This window comes from Chiloscyllium plagiosum, chromosome 1 (genome assembly GCF_004010195.1).
Source record: "Chiloscyllium plagiosum isolate BGI_BamShark_2017 chromosome 1, ASM401019v2, whole genome shotgun sequence".
NCBI lineage: Eukaryota > Metazoa > Chordata > Chondrichthyes > Orectolobiformes > Hemiscylliidae > Chiloscyllium > Chiloscyllium plagiosum.
In genome coordinates this window covers 151211478-151233015 of record NC_057710.1, presented here as the reverse complement: position 1 = coordinate 151233015, position 21538 = coordinate 151211478, and the positions used below count along the sequence as shown (strand labels likewise).

At 40.0% G+C, this 21538-nt stretch overlaps 2 protein-coding genes across 5 annotated transcripts in view; one reads left to right on the top strand and one right to left on the bottom strand.

Annotated features, from left to right (window-relative positions):
* The window catches only part of nr3c2 (nuclear receptor subfamily 3, group C, member 2), a 326244-nt gene extending 323189 nt beyond the window's left edge, over window positions 1-3055 (top strand). For 3 of the 4 annotated variants that reach the window (XM_043699476.1, XM_043699486.1, XM_043699456.1), the window contains one exon: window positions 1979-3055. In XM_043699476.1, coding sequence (XP_043555411.1) covers window positions 1979-2134 — 156 coding nt within the window. In that variant the 3' untranslated portion in view covers window positions 2135-3055. Of the gene's footprint in view, window positions 1-1280; window positions 1929-1978 lie in introns of those variants that run through there. The other variant, XM_043699466.1, reaches the window with a different exon arrangement.
* A 13647-nt stretch (window positions 3056-16702) lies between these two features.
* Window positions 16703-21538, bottom strand: part of arhgap10 (Rho GTPase activating protein 10) — a 203339-nt gene continuing 198503 nt past the window's right edge. The window contains exons 23-24 of the mRNA XM_043700807.1: window positions 20671-20762; window positions 16703-17709 (exon numbers count right to left, since the gene is read on the bottom strand). Of these exons, the coding sequence (XP_043556742.1) occupies window positions 17621-17709; window positions 20671-20762 (181 nt within the window). The 3' untranslated portion in view covers window positions 16703-17620. The remainder of the gene's footprint in view (window positions 17710-20670; window positions 20763-21538) is intronic.

Genomic DNA, 21538 nt, shown 5'->3' with positions numbered 1-21538 from the left:
ACAATTTAGTTAGAAATTATATTTTAATGTTCCTATTAGTTTGATATTTGTTAGACACAAACTGTCATCTTGTAGATTGTAATTGGTGCATGTTTGCACTCCAAAAATGGACAAGCCAGCCTCTCAGCTAGGAAGAGTTTGCACAATAGTTTAGGAATAGTATTTCAAATGTCAAATGTCCTGAGAACCACTTCCAGAGGTATAGTAAAAAAAATATAGATTAGATTAGATTACTTTACAGTGTGGAAACAGGCCCTTCAGCCCAACAAGTCCACACCAACCCGCCGAAGCGCAAACCACCCATACTCCTACATTTACCCCTTACCTAACACTATGGACAATTTAGCATGGCCAATTCACCTGACCTGCACATTTTTGGACTGTGGGAGGAAACCGGAGCACCCGGAGAAAACCCACGCAGACATGGGGAGAATGTGCAAACTCCACACAGTCAGTCGCCTGAGGGAGGAATTGAACCTGGGTCTCTGGCGCTGTGAGGCAGCAGTGCTAACCACTGTGCCACCATGCCACCCAATAAAAAGCAATTAACATCAGCAGTAACTATATCATCATCATATTGAATGGCAGGGAATGGCATGGTATTGAATTACATCAGGCTTCTTGACAAAACTGAAACTGGCAGCTATTTCAGTGTGGTAACAATTTTAAAATTATACTACTTTTTTTGCTGAGATGCTGAGCTTTGTTCTTAGCTCACAGCTTCCCCTAAGGGCACAAATTTACCATACAACACCTCACCAGGAGCCACCATTGAGTTACATTGGAAGAAAAGTAGGAGTAGGTCACCCTCCTTGTAAGAGCTATTTATAATGGAAATTTGTGAAAATTGAACATTTTAATTATCTATAAATGTGTTTGCATTTGGGAAAAATGTGTTTGCATTTGGGGAAAAATGAAATAGTTAGCCAAAAATCCATGACTCAGAAAATTGACCTGAATTATATTTCTCAGTGTCCCTCCACCCTGACACTGTCAGAGTTTAAGGGATCAATGAAGGGGCTCTCAAATTATGATGGGACCAGCAAATTCCTTCATCGCTTGTAGAGTGATTTCGGCACCCACGAACTAATGTTGCTAGTATTCTGCCACTTGCCCCTCAGAAACCACTGTCTATTCAATGATGGGATGTAGGTGTCCCTGGCAAGGCCAGCATTTAATTCCCATTCCTATTTGCTCTTGTGTTGCATGTTTTCTTGGCCACATTACTCCCATTCCCGTATATAACAGCAGTTCTCTCAATTTTTATTTCTCACATACAGGCAGCTGGCCATACGGCTAGTTGGACTCATCTTCTGGAGAACATCTCATTTGCCAGACCATGCAAGCTTCCATTTTGTGCCATGTTTCTTATAGGCAGAGGAAGTTGGAACTCCCACTATTGGCAAATCCCCAATACCCACCACACTTGATAGGACTGGTTTCCGAAGGGACAGGCAGATACTTTGTCCCTTACCAGGTCAAGTAGGATTTTTCAACTTAACAAAAGATGGTTTTCAGCTAGGTGATGAACCATTCTCTGAGCTGGAAGTGAAACTGATTCAACTGGTCTTTCAAAGAGCCAACACACAATCAAATTGCAAGTTTTTTTGTGCTGTATTGTTCTTAGAAAATATAAAAAGCAGCAGCCAAGATCGAGGTTGTGTCACTGATGACTGTAGGTGCTGTTCGAAGGCTATTGTATTGCAAGTGTTTTTTTCAGTAGTGCAGACCACTTATGGCCCCAGTTGTGCATCACACCGCAGCAAGAAAACCAATAGAAGAGTTATTAAGCATGATGATTCAGGGACGCTAAATGGATAACTGTAATATTTTCACCTTCTATTCTTGATGGAGTTGAACTAATAAAGTTCAGAAAAACCAAGACACCAAGGGAAGTGCCAGCTCATTTTTAAAAATAGTGACACAAATGCAGAAATCTCAGACTCTGTTTCTAATTCTGCACATCTTTTCCCTACAGCTGGTCAGTGGGCTACTGCAGTTCTGTTTCTATACATTTGTGGAATCAAAGGCACTGAAAATTGAGTTCCCGGATATGCTGGTGGAGATCATCAATGACCAGTTGCCAGAGGTTACAGCAGGAATGACCAAATCCCTTCTTTTTCACAAGAAGTGATCCTTTTAAAGTTGAACTTTGCCTTAAATTTTCCTCCTCATGTTTTGCTGGCTTTAAAAATTATTTTAGCAGGCTTGGTGTCCTGTACGTCGCTACACACTAAAGAAATGCTTAATGAAGGTTTGGGACTGATATAACATGGAACTACATTAATGAGATGAAAATGGATATGTTCAAAGGTTAAAAGGAGGCCGAGGAAAAGTATTTTTTGAAAGAAATATATTTTGGCAGGAAAAATTGTAATACAGTCTCTTTTCTAAAGGTAATTTTTTTGTAAAGTGAAATGTTTCTGCATGCATAAACATCTGACGTTTACAGTGTATTTAAGAAAGGGAAAGCTGTGCCTTTTTAGTATCATATCTAATTTAACCATTTTACAGCATTAGCTGTAAATAAACCACAGATATACTAGCTGACATATTAAATATTTCTTCTATTTTGTAATTAATTTTATGTTAATTAATTTTTCCCCTTTGCCCGTCACTAGTGTCTTTTGCTTTGTAACAATATCGCTCTTGCTGCGCTGTTAGGAGGCTTTTCAAGTTCCATCCTGTTGTTTTGTGCCGTAGCAATAGGGAAGTACTGGATAAAATGGCAAAAAGGTGCATATAGCTGACTTTTCTTACAACTTTCCAATAAATAAATCAAGTAGTAGGGTGGAACCATACCCTGATAATCCTAGGTTCTTTCCAACCTTTTTAGAATTGTCTAATAATTTTCTGTGCTTTGCTATAAAGTTTCTGTATATTATGCTGTTGGAGTCCTGATGTAGCACTTTTGGTAATCCATACACTGTACTTAGCCAAATGATATGCAGAATTATAAAATAGTTCTAAATAAGTTGATTTATATTTCCATGGAAGCACTTAAGCATCTACATTTGTGTCAGCAAAGAATATTAAATATATGATGATTAAATTACTAGTTCCACTTTTTAATGTCTTTTTCATTGTTATTGAGTCAATTGCTGGATGGGAGAATTATAATCAGTACACATTAACACAACAAAAAGCCTTTGTTCTCATAAGTGGCTATTTCCAGCCTGTCAGCTGGATACAAGGGACACATTATGGTTTCTAAAGCCTTCCTAAACTGTTCTTAGCCCTGACCAATTAGACAATCTGTTTCAGAGCAGCATGAGCCAGAATAGTTGAGACTTCCAGTCAGTTGGGGTACCTGCAGTAACCTGGAAGTTTAGATCAGGGTCCAGATAATTATGTAACTTAACCTTTCTCTGAGAGGGTAAATACCAGCACAGTAAATCAGACAAAGAAATTGACTGCACCCAGCTCCAGCACTTCTTTTAATTCCTCTCCTGCCTCATCCCAAATTTTCATTGCTCCAACATTCGTGATCTTAGCCTCATCCACTTAGACCCCGAATTCTAAAATCCCTTTCCTAAAACCCTTTGCTCCTTCAAGATGATCCTGTTCAAAATTTTCTTCATTACCTGTCTTTTATCTTTCTTTATTCTGTTGTGGGACATGGGTGTTGCTGGCTAGACCAGCATTCATCACCCATCCTCCATTGCCCAGAGAACAGCTAAGAGTTAATCACATTGTGGGACTGGGGTCACATGTAGGCCAGACCAGGTAAGGGTGGTAGATTTCCTTCCCTGTAGGATATTAATGAACTAACTGCTCTTTGTTGCTAGGTATCAAATTTTGTTTGACAATGCTCCTTAGAAGCACATTGTGTCATTTTGCAATATTAAAGACATTATATAAATACCAGTTGTCTGTTTCTTTGCTGTTGATTATCACCAACAACATGAGAGAAGATTCACATAATTTTTTTTATTCAAAATGATAAATGTCCAACTTGCTGTTGAAAAAAGAATTATTATTCCTTTTTATGGAAAATAGTAAAGAGGTGGAAAATTAAACTTCTCTGAAAGGGAAGCTGGCACAGACATGTCAAAAACTTCTCTCTTTTTGTACTGAAATTCTGATTGCTTAAGGAGTGAAAATATCATCTTGTTTGACATTTTCCCATTTCTGCAACTTGATCAGCATCAACATCCTAGTGTGATGATTGATGACAGAGTTCAAAGTTCACACTGCTGGAAAATACAGCACAAATACAAGGTAGAGGCTTGTGTCCTGAAATACAGTTGTGTTAATGGACTTGGAATTCTGACTAAATATTCCACACACCACACAGCAGTTGCTTTGTGCTTGATCACTTACTTCCTGATTCAGTTTGATCGTCAAAGAAAGCAGAAGACTGTACAGAGAACGAGAAGCAAATGACAAATTTTCTTGTGCAATTCTCATGCTTTATCATTTAAAAGCAACATAGACCTGTTAGCTAGCATTTTCATTACTTCTTAATCATTTAAAATTAAATTATACCATTGATAAAAACTGACCTCTTTAAAGTATTGATATCAGATTTTTGTATTAATTGATTGATACTATTTCAGGCAAGGGCAAAAATGTGGCATCCCGGAAGATGGGGCAGCCTTTTCAAACAGGTAAGCAGAAAGTGAGAAAGCATGAAGAATTCAAGGTGGTGGTGAGCTGACTCTTGAACCTGCTAATCATGTAGGTAGGCCTACATAGCTGTTAGGAAAAGAGTTGTAGCACTTTGACACAGCAACACTGAAGGAATGATGATATCTTTCAAAATCTGGATGGTGGGTGGGTTGGAGGGGAACTTGCATGTAATGGTCATGGATTTGGCAGATGTTGTCTAAGAAGCCTTGGTAAATTTACATCAGGCATCTTGTCCATGGTACACACTGCTAGAACTGAGTGTTGCTTGTGGAGGGACTGAATATTTGTGGCTGAGGTGCCAATCAAGCAGGCTTCTTTGTATGGATGTTATCAAGCCTCTTAAGTATTGTTTAAACTGCATACATTCAGGAAAATAGAGAGTATTCCATCATACCCCTGACTCGTGCCTCATAGATGATGGACAGGTTTTGGGAAGTCAGGAGGTGAATTTATCGCCACAAGATTCATAGCGTGTCTTGTAGCACTGTATTCGTATGGCTAATCCAGTTCAGTTTCTAGTCAGTGATAACCCCAAGGATGTGGACAGTGGTAGATTTGGTGATGGTAATGGAATGTCAAGGTACAATGATTAGATACTCTCTTCCCAGAGTCCAACAAAGTGTGAAGCATTACAAATGAGAGAGAAGCCATGAGATATTTGTGGATATATAAACTAAAATACCTTAATGATATTCTTCACCTGTCTTTTTTGTGATATTTTCAATGAGTGAAAACTTATACACTTTATTAAATTGTAACTGCCAACTATACTATTTTCATTTCATGAGTGTTTTTAATATTTATCAATGAGGAATTTAGTGTCATGATAGTGCTACTTTAATATAGTTATTTTACAGGCTTAACTGATTAGCATAGAATGGGTCACCGCCCTTAGACCCCACCCCTCCAACCGTAACAAGGACAGAACGCCCCTGGTGCTCACCTTCCACCCTACCAACCTTTGCATAAACCAAATCATCCGCCGACATTTCTGCCACCTCCAAAAAGACCCCACCACCAGGGATATATTTCCCTCCCCACCCCTTTCTGCTTTCCGCAAAGACCGTTCCCTCCGTGACTACCTGGTCAGGTCCACGTCTCCTTCCAACCCACCCTCCCATCCTGGCATCTTCCCCTGCTACCGCAGGAATTGCAAAACCTGCGCCCACACCTCCTCCCTCACCTCCATCCAAGGCCCTAAAGGAGCCTTCCACATCATCAAAGTTTTACCTGCATATCCACCAATATCATTTATTGTATACGTTGCTCCCGATGCGGTCTCCTCTACACATTGGGCAGACTGGACGCCTCCTAGCAGAGCTCTTTAGGGAACATCTCTGGGACACCTGCACCAATCAACCACACTGCTCTGTGGCCCAACATTTCAACTTCCCTTTATCTCTCCACCCTTCAGGCTCTCTGCCTTTATTCCTGATGAAGGGCTTTTGCCCGTAACGTCAATTTTACTGCTCCTCGGATGCTGCCTGAACTGCTGTGCTCTTCCAGCACCACTAATCCAGGAACAATATCTGAAAATTCATGGTTAATCTCATTTCACTGGTACATTTGACTCTGTAATTACTTGTCTGTTAAGTACCTTCTTCCATAATGAATCAATGTGCCATTGAAGAACAGAAACCTATCTAAGGAATTTTCTCAGTCAATAAACACAATTTACAAAATAAACTATTCTTACACATTCTTACGCTTGCTTCCCATTAATAAGAAAATATTCTGGACAGCAAGTCAGATGATGGACAGACTAATGCTGATGTCTTAACAGACTATTATTTTAACTACATAAATTCATGTCATCTCTCCATCCTGAAAATCCTTCCCCTATACTATCCTTGCAATTTACCTCCTGATCTCTGTCTCACCTTTCCACACCAAAGTCCTTGAACATGTTGTCTCCTCCTCAATTCTCTGATTGATCCCCACCACTCCAATTGAATCAATTTGATTAGGTGCTGACTTCTGTTACAGCATTGATAATGGCCATTATCAAAATCACACATTATGTCCTTTGTGACTAATTATTACAAACCTTGTTCTTCTCAAATTCTTCACAGCCTTCGATAGAATTAATCACATCATGTGTCTTAATTGTCCTGCTCAGTGGAATAGTCCTACATTGTTTCCAGCCTTTCTGATCAAATCATTGTCAGACCATTTACATCAACAGTTTTGTTTTATGCCCCACACACTAGGACCTTAATAGTTTCCCAAAAAAGTTCTCTTTCATCTCCTCTGCTTCACCTACAGCTTCTTCTCTCACAACATCATTTAAAGGTCTGAAGGCAGCTTTCACAGGAATGTTGACAACACCTAACCCAGTCTAAGGTCCTATCTGTAACTGAAACCCAAAGCCACAGGCCACCTTCCATAAACATCAGCTTGTTTTGAACTCCATTGCCAGTGTTCAGTTGCACAGGAAATCCTGCACACTGTCTTTCCTGATCTCCATTAGTGGGTCAAAAACCAATGCCTCATATTTAAAATCCTGCTCGTTTCATGAATATCTCCATTGCATTGCCTCCATTTTTGTAGCCCTTCCTTTTACAGTCATAGAGTCATAGAGATGTACAGCATGGAAACGGACCCTTCGGTCCAACCCATCCATGCTGACCAGATATCCCAACCTGATCTAGTCCCACCTGCCAGCACCCAGCCCATATCCCTCCAAACCCTTCCTTTTCATATACCCATCCAAATGCCTCTTAAATGTTGCAATTGTACCAGCCTCCACCACATCCTCTGGCAGCTCATTCCATACACATACCACCCTCTGCGTGAAAAAGTTGCCCCTTAGGACTCTTTTATAATTTACCCCTCACACCCTAAACTTATGCCCTCTAGTTCTGGATTCTCCCACCCTAGTGAAAAGACTTTATCTCTTTGTCCTATCCGAGCCCCTCATAATTTTGTAAACCTCTATAAGGTCACCCCTCAGCCTCCGATGCTCCAGGGAAAACAGCCCCAGCCTGTTCAGCCTCTCCCTGTAGCTCAAATTCTCCAACCCTGGCAACATCCTTGTAAATCTTTTCTGAACCCTTTCAAGTTTCTTTTCTCAACCATTCCATTTACTTGCCTCATTCCCTTCACACTAGCATATGTGGCCATGCCATTAGTCACCCAGACCATGCAGGAACATATTCCCAACCCCCTCAGTCTTAAAAGTCACCTTTTTCACTCAGCATTTGATCACCCCATTTTGGGTTGGCATAGATATTTTTTATTCAGAGGCTGCAAAGTACCTAGTCCTGACTTTCTGCCATCAAGGCAGGATATCAAAAAATGTTGTTCCTGACTGTTGAGGTGGAATGTTTGCCGCTACCTTTCTTTCGCCTATCGGCTGTCTGTTGTGCCTCGAAGTGATGAACTTCCTGCCTGGTAGCAGCAACTCTCAATTCCATAGGAGCAAGGTAGACTATGGAGTGACTTCAAACCAGAATTCAGAGTGGAGATATAATTGTCAGTTGTCACACTAGTAAAACCACATAGCTCTGGGGAACATTGTTCTGAACAAACAAGTCATCACTATCTTCAGCATCAATTATTCATTGATCAGTTGGAATGCTGCATTCAGTTCTGTATCTGAATGGCTAGTTCTCCCTGTATTCCATGAGATCTAACCTTGCTAACCAGTTCCCCATGGGAGACTGGTTAGCAAGGTTAGATCTCATGGAATACAGGGAGAACTAGCCATTTGGAAACAGAACTGGCTCAAAGGTAGAAGACAGAGGGTGGTGGTGGAGGGCTGTGACCAGTGCAGTGCCATTTTTGGATCAATTTTTTGTCATTTACATAAATTATTTGGATGTGAACATAGGAGGTATAGTTATTAAATTTGACACAATTGGAGGTGTAGTGGACAGCGAAGAAGGTTACCTCAGAGTACAACAGGAGCTTGATCAGATGGGCTGAGAAGTGGCAGATGGAGTTTAATTTAGATAAATGTGAGGTGCTGCATTTTGGAAAAGCAAATCAGTGCAGGACTTAAACTCTTAATGTAAGGTCTGAGGGAGTGTTGCTGAACAAAGAGACCTTGGAGTGCAGGTTCATAGTTCCTTGAAAGTAAAGTCGCAGGTCGATAAGATAGTGAAGAAGGTGTTTGGTATGCTTTCCTTTATTGGTCAGAGTACTGAGTACAGGAGTTGGGAGGTCATGTTGTGGCTGTACAGAGCATTAATTAGGCCACTGTTGGAATATTGTGTGGTGTTCTGGTTTCTGATGTTGTGAAACTTGAAAGGGTTCAGAAAAGATTTACAAGGATGTTGCCAGGGTTGGAGGATTTGAGCTGCAGGGAGAGACTGAACAGGCTGGGGCTGTTTTCCCTGGAGCATCGGAGGCTGAGGGGTGACCTTATAGAGGTTTATAAAATCATGGATAGGGTAAATAGACAAAGTCTTTTCCCTGGGATGGGGGAGTCCAGAACTAGAGGACATAGGTTTAGGGTGAGAGGAGCAAGATATAAAAGAGACCTCTCGGGTAATATCTTCACGCAGAGGGTGGTACGTGTATGGAATGAGCTGCCAGAGGAAGTGGTGGAGGCTGGTACAATTGCAACATTTAAGAGGCATTTGGATGGATATATGAACAGGAAGGATTTGGAGGGATATGGGCCGGGTCCTGGCAGGTGGGACTAGATTGGGTTGGGATATCTGGCCAGCATGGACGGGTTGGACCAAAGGGTTTGTTTCCGTGCTGTACATCTCTACAACTCTAGTTGATCGATTATCCTTTATGATATTTTCAGATAAATGAAGATCGTCCTTTTAAATAATAGTTATTTGAAACCTGAGATTAGAGGACAACCCAATTCTGTCATTACCCAGTTGAATTTGGATGGTTATTTTGGCTATGGTTCGTTTTATATTTAAATTGCTTCCATGTTTCTGTTAGCAGAAGCTAGCAATGCTGACACTAACGCAGAGTACACTTCAAACAAGTAAAAAAAAACTTCCACGTACTAGTTGTTAATTTAACAGCGGCTTTTTCTTACATGAGCAAAATTCTTTAATTTGCTTCACTGTCATCAACCTATCACGATCTTGATGATCTAGAGTAGAACAATAAGAAGTATTTAGTTTGAAAATGTGTTCACACATATTGATTATTATCATTATTTGTCCTAGCTGAGTCAGGCAGCAATATTAAATGTCAGAGTTTCCCCTCATACAGTCTTGTGCAATCTATGTACCAAATAGTGTGCTCCTGTATTGTAGATTACTAATCCTTGCTTAAAAAAGCATTTTTACTTTTATTTTATTTTATTTTAAGATGAAATTTTAAAAAAAATATATAAAAACAAGAAAACACAACTGTCTTTTACTTAAAACAAAGAACTGCTGATGCCCTAAGTCTGAAACAATAAAAGAGCTGCAGGTCTGGCAGCGTCTGTAGGGAGATTGCAGAGTCAATGTTTCAAATCCAGTAACCTTTCTGAAGAAACAGACTCAAAATGTTAACATTGTTTTCTCTCCACAGATGCTGTCAGACCTGCTGAATATCTCCAGCAGTTTTGTTTTGCCTATTTTACCTCACTGGGCTTCATAGTCCTATCTGTCAACTTCTCGCTGCCTGTGAAATTCTCGATGAACCAGTCCTCAGTTTCTGCAGTTATTCCTCACTGGAGTAGCATGCTAGAAATGAGGCCCTATTATCCAGCATTTGTTATTTAAAAATAAAGATTTTAGAATTCTCCAATTTATCCACAAGGCAACAATAAATAATGTCAATAAAGCAAGACAGTAAAATTTAAAAATATTTTCCTTTGTACAACTCCAAATCATCAGAATTAAAGTGATGCTTAAACAAACAGAACTTTGCTCATACAATTTATTAATGACTGAAATTGATATTGTGAAACTAATAGTTCAACTAAAAACTCATTAATGCTTAAAATTGAGCAGTTTGCTGCTCTTCTATGTACCTTAGTGATTTGAAGAACAGTTTAAAATTGTTCAATTAATTAGCTTCTGTTTATATCACAGCTGTGTTAAGTGAGGAGGAAATTTGTTTAGGAAATTCTGATTTTGCTGTGTGCATGGAACTTTGTCCCCTGACCCCATGTCACAGATTCCTCAGTTCAAACCAATTCATGTTCCTGTTCTCACAATGTGACTGAGATAGCATCCTTTGTTATTCTAGTCGCTCTCAACACCTACCACAGAGCACAAAGGGCGCATAATCAAACAGATTTAGAAGCAATGTCACAGAAATATACCGGTTTTAATTTGGAAAGTAAATTACTTAATTAATCCTGACCTGCAGATCACAATCAGTAAGGATAGGTGACAATGCCTCCTCCATAATAATCCTCAACACCAGTGCCCCACAAGCCTGTGTACTCAACCCTTTACTATACTACTTATACACTCACCCCTGTGTGGCCAAATTCTGCTCTAACTCTCTTCACAAGTTTGCTGATGATATCAGCGTAGTGGGTTAGATCTCAAACATTGTCAGAATACAGGAAAGAGATAGAGAGCTTAGGTGGCATGGTGTAAAGACATCAACCTCTCCCTCAATGTCAGCAAACTGGAAGAGAGCTGGTCATTGATTACAGGAAGTAGATTGGAGGGCACTCCCCTGTCTGGATCAATGGTGCTGAGGTGCAGATGATCAAGAGCTTCAAGTTCCTTGGAGTAAATATTACCAAGAATCTCTCCTGGACCATCCACATTGATGCTACGGTCGAGAAAGCACACCAATGCTGCTGCTTCCTCAGAGACTAAGGAAATTTGGCATGTCCATAAAGACACTTACCAATTTTTATAAATGCACCATAGAAAGCATCCTGTCCAGATGCTTCACAGCTAAGTGTGGTAACTGCTATGCCCAAGACCACAGCAAATGAGAGAGCTGTGAACATAGCCCCATGCAGCTTGTAAACTAGCCTTCCATCCATTGACTCCCACCACCACAAGAGAGCAGTCAGCATAATCAGCCCCCCCCCCCCCCCCCACCCCCCCCACTCCAGTTGTACTTTCTACCAATCTCTTTCGTACGGCTGAAGATACAAAAGTATATATGAACACATTCAAGTACAGCTTCTTCCCCATTGTTGTCAGACTTTTGAACGGACCTCTCATATATTAAAGTTGATCTTTCTCTGCACTTTCACTGCAGCTGTAACACTATTCCCGACAGAAAGGATACTCATAGAGTCATAGAGATGTTCAGCATGGAAATGGACCCTTCGGTCCAACCCGTCCATGCCGACCAGATATCCCAATCCAATCTAGTCCCACCTGCCAGCACCCAGCCCATTTCCCTTCAAACCCTTCCTATTCATATACCCATCCAAATGCCTCTTAAATGTTGCAATTGTACCAGCCTCCACCACTTCCTCTGGCAGCTCATTCCATACCCTTACCGCTCTCTGTGTGCAAAAGTTGCCCCTTAGGTCTCTTTTATATCTTTCCCCTTTCACCCTAAGCCTATGCCCTCTAGTTCTGGACTCCCCCACTTTGTCTATTTACCCTATCCATGTCCTCATGATTTTATAAACCTCTATAAGGTCACCACACAGCCTCCGATGCTCCAGGGGAAATAGCCCTAGCCTATTCAACCTCTCCCTATAGCTTGTAAATCTTTTCTGAACTTTTTCAAGACTTACAACATCTTTCTGATAGGAAGGAGACCAGAATTGCATGCAATATTCCAACAGTGTATCAGAGGGAGAGGCCCATTATTGTAAAATACAAGTTAGAGATGAGGAAAGTAGTGGAGTTAAGGACATCCCCTTCAGAGTAAGTTGAGGAATTGTTTGTAGTCAGGGATTGTAAGCTAGATAGATGGAAAGCCCAAGATTCTATGGGCCAGAATATAACGGAAAGGGTTAATGGTGAAACAAGGAACTCTGGAAGGGGTTTCTCTGCTTACATAGATAAGCTAGTAGCATTCCTAGAGAAATGGTGTGACAGTGAACACATAAACATTTACTAGCATTGTCAATGTGCCTTCGAGATTGCAGAAGGTCTCATCAGACACAAAGAAATTCTTCAACCACCAGTGGAGGCAGCAAGCCGTCAGTTAAGGGGGCTTTCAGAAAAGTCAAGGTCCAGCTAAGAATAGATGGTTACATCCAGAAAGCAAAAGGAGGCAAAAGACATTGCAAAAACTCTGACTTTGGCAACAAGTACCTTTGACCCAGAGGAGGTCAATGTTAAAACTTTTATGAGGAAAAAGCCCAGGAACAGTGGGAAAGAACAGGGGCCTGAAAAGGAGAGGATGACATTTGGTAAAAGGAAGGTTGATTAGCAGTTCCATGGTGTGTGTCTACTTGTTGGAAATATACCACGGAATGGTGCAGAAGGAGAGAGTGCCACTGGTAGTGGTCTGGGCTTGGGCCAGGAAATGGCCAAGAAGGTTTTGATCTGTTTAAGGCATAATACAGGAAAGGTTATAAACCCTGTCAACCAACCAAGCTAGAGTAAAAACCCTTGGGAGGACCTACAAATTGACTTCATCGATCTCCTAACTGATAGCAAAAAGGGAAACATATTGTCTAGTGACCACGGGTGGACAGTTCCCAGTTCGGTATGACTTAAAAACAGAAACTGCTGGAAAAGCTCAGCAAATCTGATACCATCCGTGGAGAGAAATCAGAGTGAACATTTCCGGGTCAAGTGACCCTTCCACAGACCCAACTCAAAATATTAATTTTGTTTTTTTGTTTATGACTTCCAGCATCTGCAATTCTTTCGGCTTTTATTTAGCACTATGACTCAGCCCTGACCTGTTTCAACATTTCTCACAAAGAAACCCCATAGTGGGGAATGCCCCTCCAAATAAATTTGGATTGAAAAACCCATTTCATGGGCTAAATAGTGAAGAAAGAATGCCAATTACTAGGAAAAAGGCAAATGTTCCATATTCCACACCACACCTGGAGTTCAGACAAGGTAGAACAAATGAACCAAACATTAAACACTGCCAAGTTGAGTAGAGAGATCGCAGTATCCATGTACATAGATCCCTGAAAGTTGCCACCCAGGTTGTTAAGAAGGCATACAGTGTGTTAGCTTTTATTGGTAGAGGGATTGAGTTTCGGAGCTGTGAGGTCATGCTGCAGCTGTACAAAACTCTGGTGTGGCCGCGCTTGGAATATTGCATACAGTTCTGGTCACTGCATTATAGGAAGGATGTGGAAGCTTTAGAAAGGGTTCAGAGATTTATTAGGATGTTGCCTGGTTTGGAGGGAGGTCTTATGAGGAAAGGCTGAGGGACTTGAAGCTGTTTTTGTTACAGATCGCCTGAGTCGGGAATTGAACCCGGGTCTCTGGCGCTGTGAGGCAACAGTGCTAACCACTATGCCACCGTGCCGCCCACATTTATTAGGATGTTGCCTAGTTTGGAGGGAGGTCTTATGAGGAAAGGCTGAGGGACTTGAAGCTGTTTTTGTTACAGAGTAGGATGTTGAGAGGTGACTTAATTGAGACATATAAGATAATCAGTGGGATAGATAGGGTGGTCAGTGAGAGTCTTTTTCCTCATGGTGATGGCTGACAAGAGGGGACATAGCTTTAAATTGAGGGGTGATAGGACAGATGTCAGAGGTAGTTTCTTTACTCAGAGAGTAGTAAGGGGTGTGGAACGCCGTTCCTGCAACAGTAGTAGACTCACCAACTTTAAGGGCATTTAAATGGTCATTGGATAGGCATATGGACGAGAATGGAATAGTGTAGGTTAGATGGACTTCAGACTGGTTCCACAGGTCGGTGCAACATCAAGGGTCGAAGGGCCTGTACTATTCTACGTTAATGATGTGTAAATGTTGTCAAATAGCTTGGTTTGTGTGATATGCAATGCTTTAATTGGAAATTATGTAGGCATCAATCATGGGCTGTAGGAGTCATCGGCTAGGCCAGCATTTATTACCCATCCCTAACTGCGCTAAGTGTCAACCACATTGCTGTGAATCTGCAGTCACATGTAGGCCAGACCAGGTAAGATGGCAGATTTCCTGCCCTCAAGGGGCATTGGTGAACCAGATGGACTTTTCCTGATAATCGGCAGTGGTTTCACGGCCATCATTAGACTCCTAATTCCAGACAATTATTGAATTCACACTCGATGATTTGTCATAGCAAGATTCAAACCCAGGTGCTCAGAATATTACCAGGGTCGAGTGATCATACCACTAGGCCATCTCTTGCCCAATCATTGGGCCTTAATGCCAATTGATGGTTAAGGTTTTATAGATATAACTTTGTATTTGTATTTTAATTGGATTCAAATTTCACCATCTGTCAGGGTGAGAAGTATGGATTACTCATCTAGTGACAGCACCACTACGTCACACCACTTCCCCTTCTATATTCAGCCCATGATGGAATGATTTGTTAAATATCAATGAGACACTGAGAGGAATGGCCTGGGTAGAGATTGAAAGGGCCCTAGATACCATCAAAAGGTTTTTTAATTAAAGCTGTCAAGCAATCACAAAGGGAAGTCAAAAAATGTCCGTAAACAAGGATGTGGCTAGAGAACTGAAAGGTAGAGTTACTAATCAAGGTAAAAATCACACAACACCAGGTTATAGTCCAACAGGTTTATTTGGAAGCGTTGGCTTTCAGAGCGCTGCTCCTTCATCAGGTGGTTGTCCAAATCATAATCAAAGTAAGCAAGCAAGATTGCAGTCTAACTGGCACGGTGCACTGATGGGACTGTACTACCCGATGATCACCCCATTCCCTCTCACCCCATATACAGTCCAGCTATCGAGTGACTGAAGAAGGGCTTATGCCCGAAACATCGATTCTCCTGCTCCTTGGATGCTGCCTGACCTGCTGCGCTTTTCCAGCAACACATTTTTCAGCTCTAATCGCCAGCATCTGCAGTCCTCACTTTCTCCTAGTGACCACACCTATAAACATGCTTGCGCAGTAGCTCTCATGAAATAGACACAGTGCAGTGATGACGACAGCTGTTCAAATTATGAACATTGAAGCTCAAGTTGCTATTATGGATTCACTTCCCGCATCAATGTTTATCCGGGACACAGGAAACGTCTCCAGAATTCCCATGTACTGCAGGATGGGCATTCTCAAAGCTGAAAAAGCCAAGCCAATCCTTTATTTATTTTTTTAACAAGGTAATCCTGTTAATGCTAATAAAAAGCTTACCAATACTAATAAACATTACACTATTAATAAAACCTTGTACTAATAAATTGAACTAAAACATCACAAGTTGAAATAAACCTTCCTTAAATCACCTCTTTCTCCTGCACACCAATCCCAGGGAATCAAATTCTCTCCTACAGTCTGTCTATATCTCACTCAGACATGGTCTCTGGGCCTTACTGTGGTAGCTCTAAGTGACTGTGTGACCTTGTCCTGCCTTGACTTCCACAGGACAGTTATCAGAACTATGGGTCCTGGTTAATACTTATTTTCCTAACCCTGATTTGGAGATGCCGGTGTTGGACTGGGGTGTACAAAGTTAAAAATCACACCACACCAGGTTATAGTCCAACAGGTTCAATTGGAAACACTAGCTTTTGGTGCGCTGCTCTTTTGTCAGGTGATTGTGGAGTACACAGTTGTAAGGCTATAAATTCTGTGTCTTACAATTATGTACTCCACAATTACCTGATGAAGGAGCAGCGCTCCGAAAGCTAGTGCTTCCAATTAAATGTGTTGGACTATAACCTGGTGTTGTGAGATTTTTAACTTTCTTGACCCTAGTGCACTGGAGAAAATGGCACTTCCTTTAATGCCTCCATGGCTGACATCAGCAATTATATTACCCAAATTTTTATAACAAGTGGAATGACTCAGCAATGATAGATAACACCAGCAAAGTATTACTGCACACCCAAATGCGATTGATTTGCAATCTCTCAACAGAACACACATTAAAAAAAGCAGTTGAAAATGTGAAACTTAAAATTCAGACTAATTTATAAATTGCGCCACAATGGAAGTGACCCAATTTAGTTACTTTAAAACTAAGATTGAATTGAAATAATTTAAGGAAATTTCAGTAAATATTAAAATTAAATTAAATATTGAGAATCACATGCTTCAATCAAATTAATAATAAAATTGTGAAACTATCACTGATAGTGATCTTTATTTTCTCATACAGTTACAGAATAAAGATTTCTGAAGGCTTTAGGTTTGTGACTTTGTTGACCATGTTCAGGCGCATGTGATTATTTAAGGATAGTTTTCAGAAGTACAATAAATCATTAAATCAGAAATAATACATTTCACATAGTTAAAATAAATACAAATACACAGTGAGGAATCTGTAAATACCTCTTCTTGTTAAAAACTGAATGGAATTTCCCAATTTTCAAATATCGATGAAAACCCTATCCAACATTCACTAACATTATGTTAAAATGAAAGTCCATTGCCATCATTAGGTCTGTTATTTGATATTGAAAGATAAAATGCAGCAAATTACTTCACATGTTGTAGAAATGCACAAGATGTTTTGTAAAAAAAAGCTCTCCCAATGTTTCTTAAAACTGAAACATCTAACCATTTGACATAATCAACAATGAAAAAGTAAAACTTCACAGGAACAACTCTCCCCCACCCCCAAACAACCTTTTATTGCGAGTCCTTCTTCATTTGCTGAGAAAGCAACATGAAAATAAGAGAATTCATAGAAAGTAGACTGAAGTCAAAACAGATAGAACGAGTTTTGTTTCAGGTTATTACAACATCAAACATATTGTTAAAACTGTACCAATTCATCCTATAATAAAAGCTTGTAATAATTAAAATGACATGAAGTAGTTACAGTAACACTTTGGGCAATATTGAAGTTTTAAAAGCACACAGGTTTACAGAGGTTTGAGATTGGTTGTATGTTAGTTATAGAAATTGATATTCCTCTTGATTCCAATTGAGAAATCTCAGTCATGGAGTTAGGTTCAAACAAACAGGAATTCTGTTCCATCAAGGACATGGCCATGGATACCATGAATAGCATTTTCTATAAATTTAAACGGGGTTCGGTGCTACAGGAATTCAACATAATTTTGTGGAATGAGCCCTGTTTTGCCATCGAGAGTTCCTTCCAACCAGCCAGGTTCCTGTGAGAAGTGAACTGGGGAATGAAAAAGCAAAGAACAAGTTTTAATTTCAGTGCAAACCATCACTTATTTTATTGGAAATTTTATTTTATTAGAATAAGCAAACATACCAACATACTACATGCACAGAATTTCTTTTTTTACACTGACCATTTCATCGCACCGAACTTGAGAATTGCTGAAAAAGATCGTCAGGATTGTCCTGAAAATAATAAATGCTAGAGATCGCAGCAGGTCAGCCAGCAACCATGGAGAGCAAGCTCACGTTCCGAGTCGAGATGACTCTGTTAAAGGTTGTTCATTGGACTCACAGTATTACACACTGTATTACAGACTCTGTGACTTGTATTATTTATAAGCTACATTTATTAACATACAGGGCCTTGTTCTTGGCAAACAGAAAGCACATGTCCACACACTGCACCTATTTCAACTCAACAAAACACTTTGACCTGAGACAGCCTGTCTTGTTTACAATGTAAACTGTGTTTAGCTGTTAGCTGTCAATCTTTTTTATTATTCATTTGTGGGATGAGAACATCACTAGCTAAGCCTGCATTTATTGCCCATCCCTAATTGCCCAGAGGGCAGTTAAGAGTCAACCACATTGTTTTGGATCTGGAGTCACATGTCGGCCAGACCAGGTAAGGATGGCAGCTTCCTTCCCTCAAGGACATTAGTGAACCAGGTGGGTTGTTCCAATAATCGACAATGGTTTCATCATCATCAGACACTTAGTTCCAGATTTTTATTGAATTCAAATTCCATCAGCCGTGGTTGAATTCGAACCCAGGTTCTCAGAACATTACCAGGGTCTCTGGATTAAACAGTCCTCGTTAGTACCACTCAGCCATGCCTTCCCTGTCATCATTATAAAATCATTAACTGCTGAATCATCATGGTAACCCTTCTGCCAATCAGTACACTCCTCTCACATAGTACTTGTATTGTTTTCCCTTTACTTTGGTACTTCTTGCAAATTGTCCTGGTGGGTGCAAGACAAAAAAAAGCTTCAACAAATTATGTCCTTTATAAATTAGTCCATGAACAGTAAAAATATACAAAATCGTGGAAGAGACAGAATTAACTTTAATGTCTCTTTAGTTTCTTTCCTGCAAATTTGCTAAGATTCATTTGAGACAGTACCTTCCAAATACATGATCTTTACCAGTTAGACAGACAAGGGATGGAAATGCATGGGAACACGATTGCCAGCAAGTTCACTAAGTTACTAATGCTTACTGGGAACTATTTTGCTGTTCCCTTGCTGTAAGTTGGTTAATATTCTGGAGCTCCCTCCATAAGACTGCTTGCCTGTATCACAGGACCACAGTGGTTCAAAAGATTCATCACCACTTCTCAAGAGCTGTTACAGATGGGCAATACATTTTGACTTTACCAGTGTTGTTCACATTCCAAGATCAAACAAAATGAAATATTGGTAACAATTAGAAGGAAAGTTAACATTCATGTAGCAATCACAATTGGTCCTGTTTTGCCCTTTGTACCATAGGAAACAAATAATCATCGAGACACCCCATAGTGCTCCATTCAAGAGATACTGATGCTTTTACGACCATTTAACAGAGAAAACAATGCCTTACTTGAGGTAAAATATCAAAAGTATTGGTTCAAATGAAACTGAGAAGCAATTTTTACTTAGGGGAATGTGTGTGTCCCCCTTAAGCAGTCTTCTGACAGAATTCCAAACTGACTGACTCAACAAACTTTCTAATTTTCCAACTATGCACAATGAATCTAAGAGTCCAGTTTTTCATGTAAAGAAACTGAAGATGACACATTCAGATACATTCAAATGAATGAAAATCTTAACTTTTGAAAGAGTCTGAAGATCCCAATTCAAAACTACAGGAGGTTTTTCACAGCACGGTTCCATAATTAGTTTAAAATTTGACAACAATGAACCACTTCAGGAACTGCACAAAACTTGGCTGAAAGGACACAGAATAGCTGCAATGTGAACCTGAATACAAAAATTATTTCTAGCACTTATTTTGGATTATCAAAAGCTTGAAGGACATTAGACCATGATTAGAGAGAGTATTTTTCACTGGAACAATAGCTTGGTTTGTGGACTATCTTATAAATTGATCAAAGTATTTATTACTTAAGAATGGAGATGATGCTCTAACAGTCATTACTTTTATTAACTGGCAAGTAAAGCAGAATACTTGTTGAACGGGATGCATACCAAACTCTCCACAAACTCAGAGAAGAAATCTTAGCACCAGAGTCTTGATTCCATCTGATGGCATACATCAGAGTCAATGGGACACCTTCAAGATTAAATCTGCACTTTATTTGTGGGACCAAAAAGAGGGGGAAATGCAAACAGTTTTAGTCTCCAAGATGATGTGACCTATACACCCTGTCAGAAATACAGGAGCTGGTAGCTATCCAAAATATTGAAGTGGAGAATTCCGGGTATTCCAAACACCAAATATTTCTGAGATTACCTATAGGTTGACCTTCCACACAAAAGGATAAATTGTTTGTGAACATAACCCATGCTATAGTAAGGACAGTGCCACTGTTTTTAGCAGACAACATTCTAACTTCCCAAGTGAAAATCCTGAAAGAAACAAACATTGCAGGTTGGCTGGAAAAAAAAGTCAAACTGTGAGAACGATAATGACTCTCGACTCTAACCAATGCATTACGGGAGACTGAAAATGTATTCCACTCCAACAGCGAGATTTGAATTTAGACCTAAAACCCAACTACCTGGGTAGGGAACACCAAAGGTCTTTGGGAAGGTGATCTGGTTTTACACAGAAGGAGAATGAGTGATGCCCTGTTTAGCCAAAACACAAGGTGGTTTCGCCAGTACCAATCAAATCTAGATTGAATGGATGATTAACAAATAACTTTGGAGTACAATATTTCTGTTTCGTAACGAGTACAATGCAGTTCATAGCTGGGGAAAATAATTGAAGATCTCTGGTCACACTCACCATTTTCAAATATGGCTCCTACTTTGAAGGATAACTCAGAGTAATGTTCTGCTTCACACGAATACACAGCCTTGGCTTTATCATTTGGAACCCTAAAGAATAAAGGGAGTTGTTACCTCATTCAAGAGAATTCAAGCAACATTATGTTTTACATAGCACCAGCAAATACGGTGGCTGCTTTAATAACCTGAAACAGATTTGAATGTACAACAGATTACTTAAAAAGTATATTTTCCTTGGTATTACGTAAACTTGTCATTAACGTGACCTCCATTAATATCAGTAACAATTATGTAACTGATCTAATTTTACTGGCACTGGTACGTCCAGCAGATACATACTGGGATGGCAGGGTAACATCTTTGCAAAAGCATCTTGTGTATAATCTGGAACTGAACAAACTCCATTCACACAGATATTGTCTCTTGAAATTCTTTTTATCCTCTCTATAAAATAGAAAATCAATGATCAACTGAGCCAAAGTAAATTTTTAAGGAAATTAAAGTGGAAATGTTGAGCAGCTTTGGAGAGAAAAACAGACGCTTTAAGGTCTGTCCTGATATAGAGAGCATGAAAAACTTATAACCTGGGGTCAGCACTCTGGAATTTAAAGAATTATCATAGGAGATGTTTGATAACTCTCAACAGACAGGGAAATAGATGGTGACATCTTGCAAAATGTCCAGATTACAGTGTAAGAAGTGCTGGATGTCTTGAAACGGTTAAAGGTGGATAAATCCCCAGGACCTGATCAGGTGTACCTGAGACCTCTGTGGGAAGCTAGAGAAGTGATTGCTGGGCCTCTTGCTGAGATATTTGTATCATCCATACTCACAGGTGAGGTGCCGGAAGACTGGAGGTTGGTGCC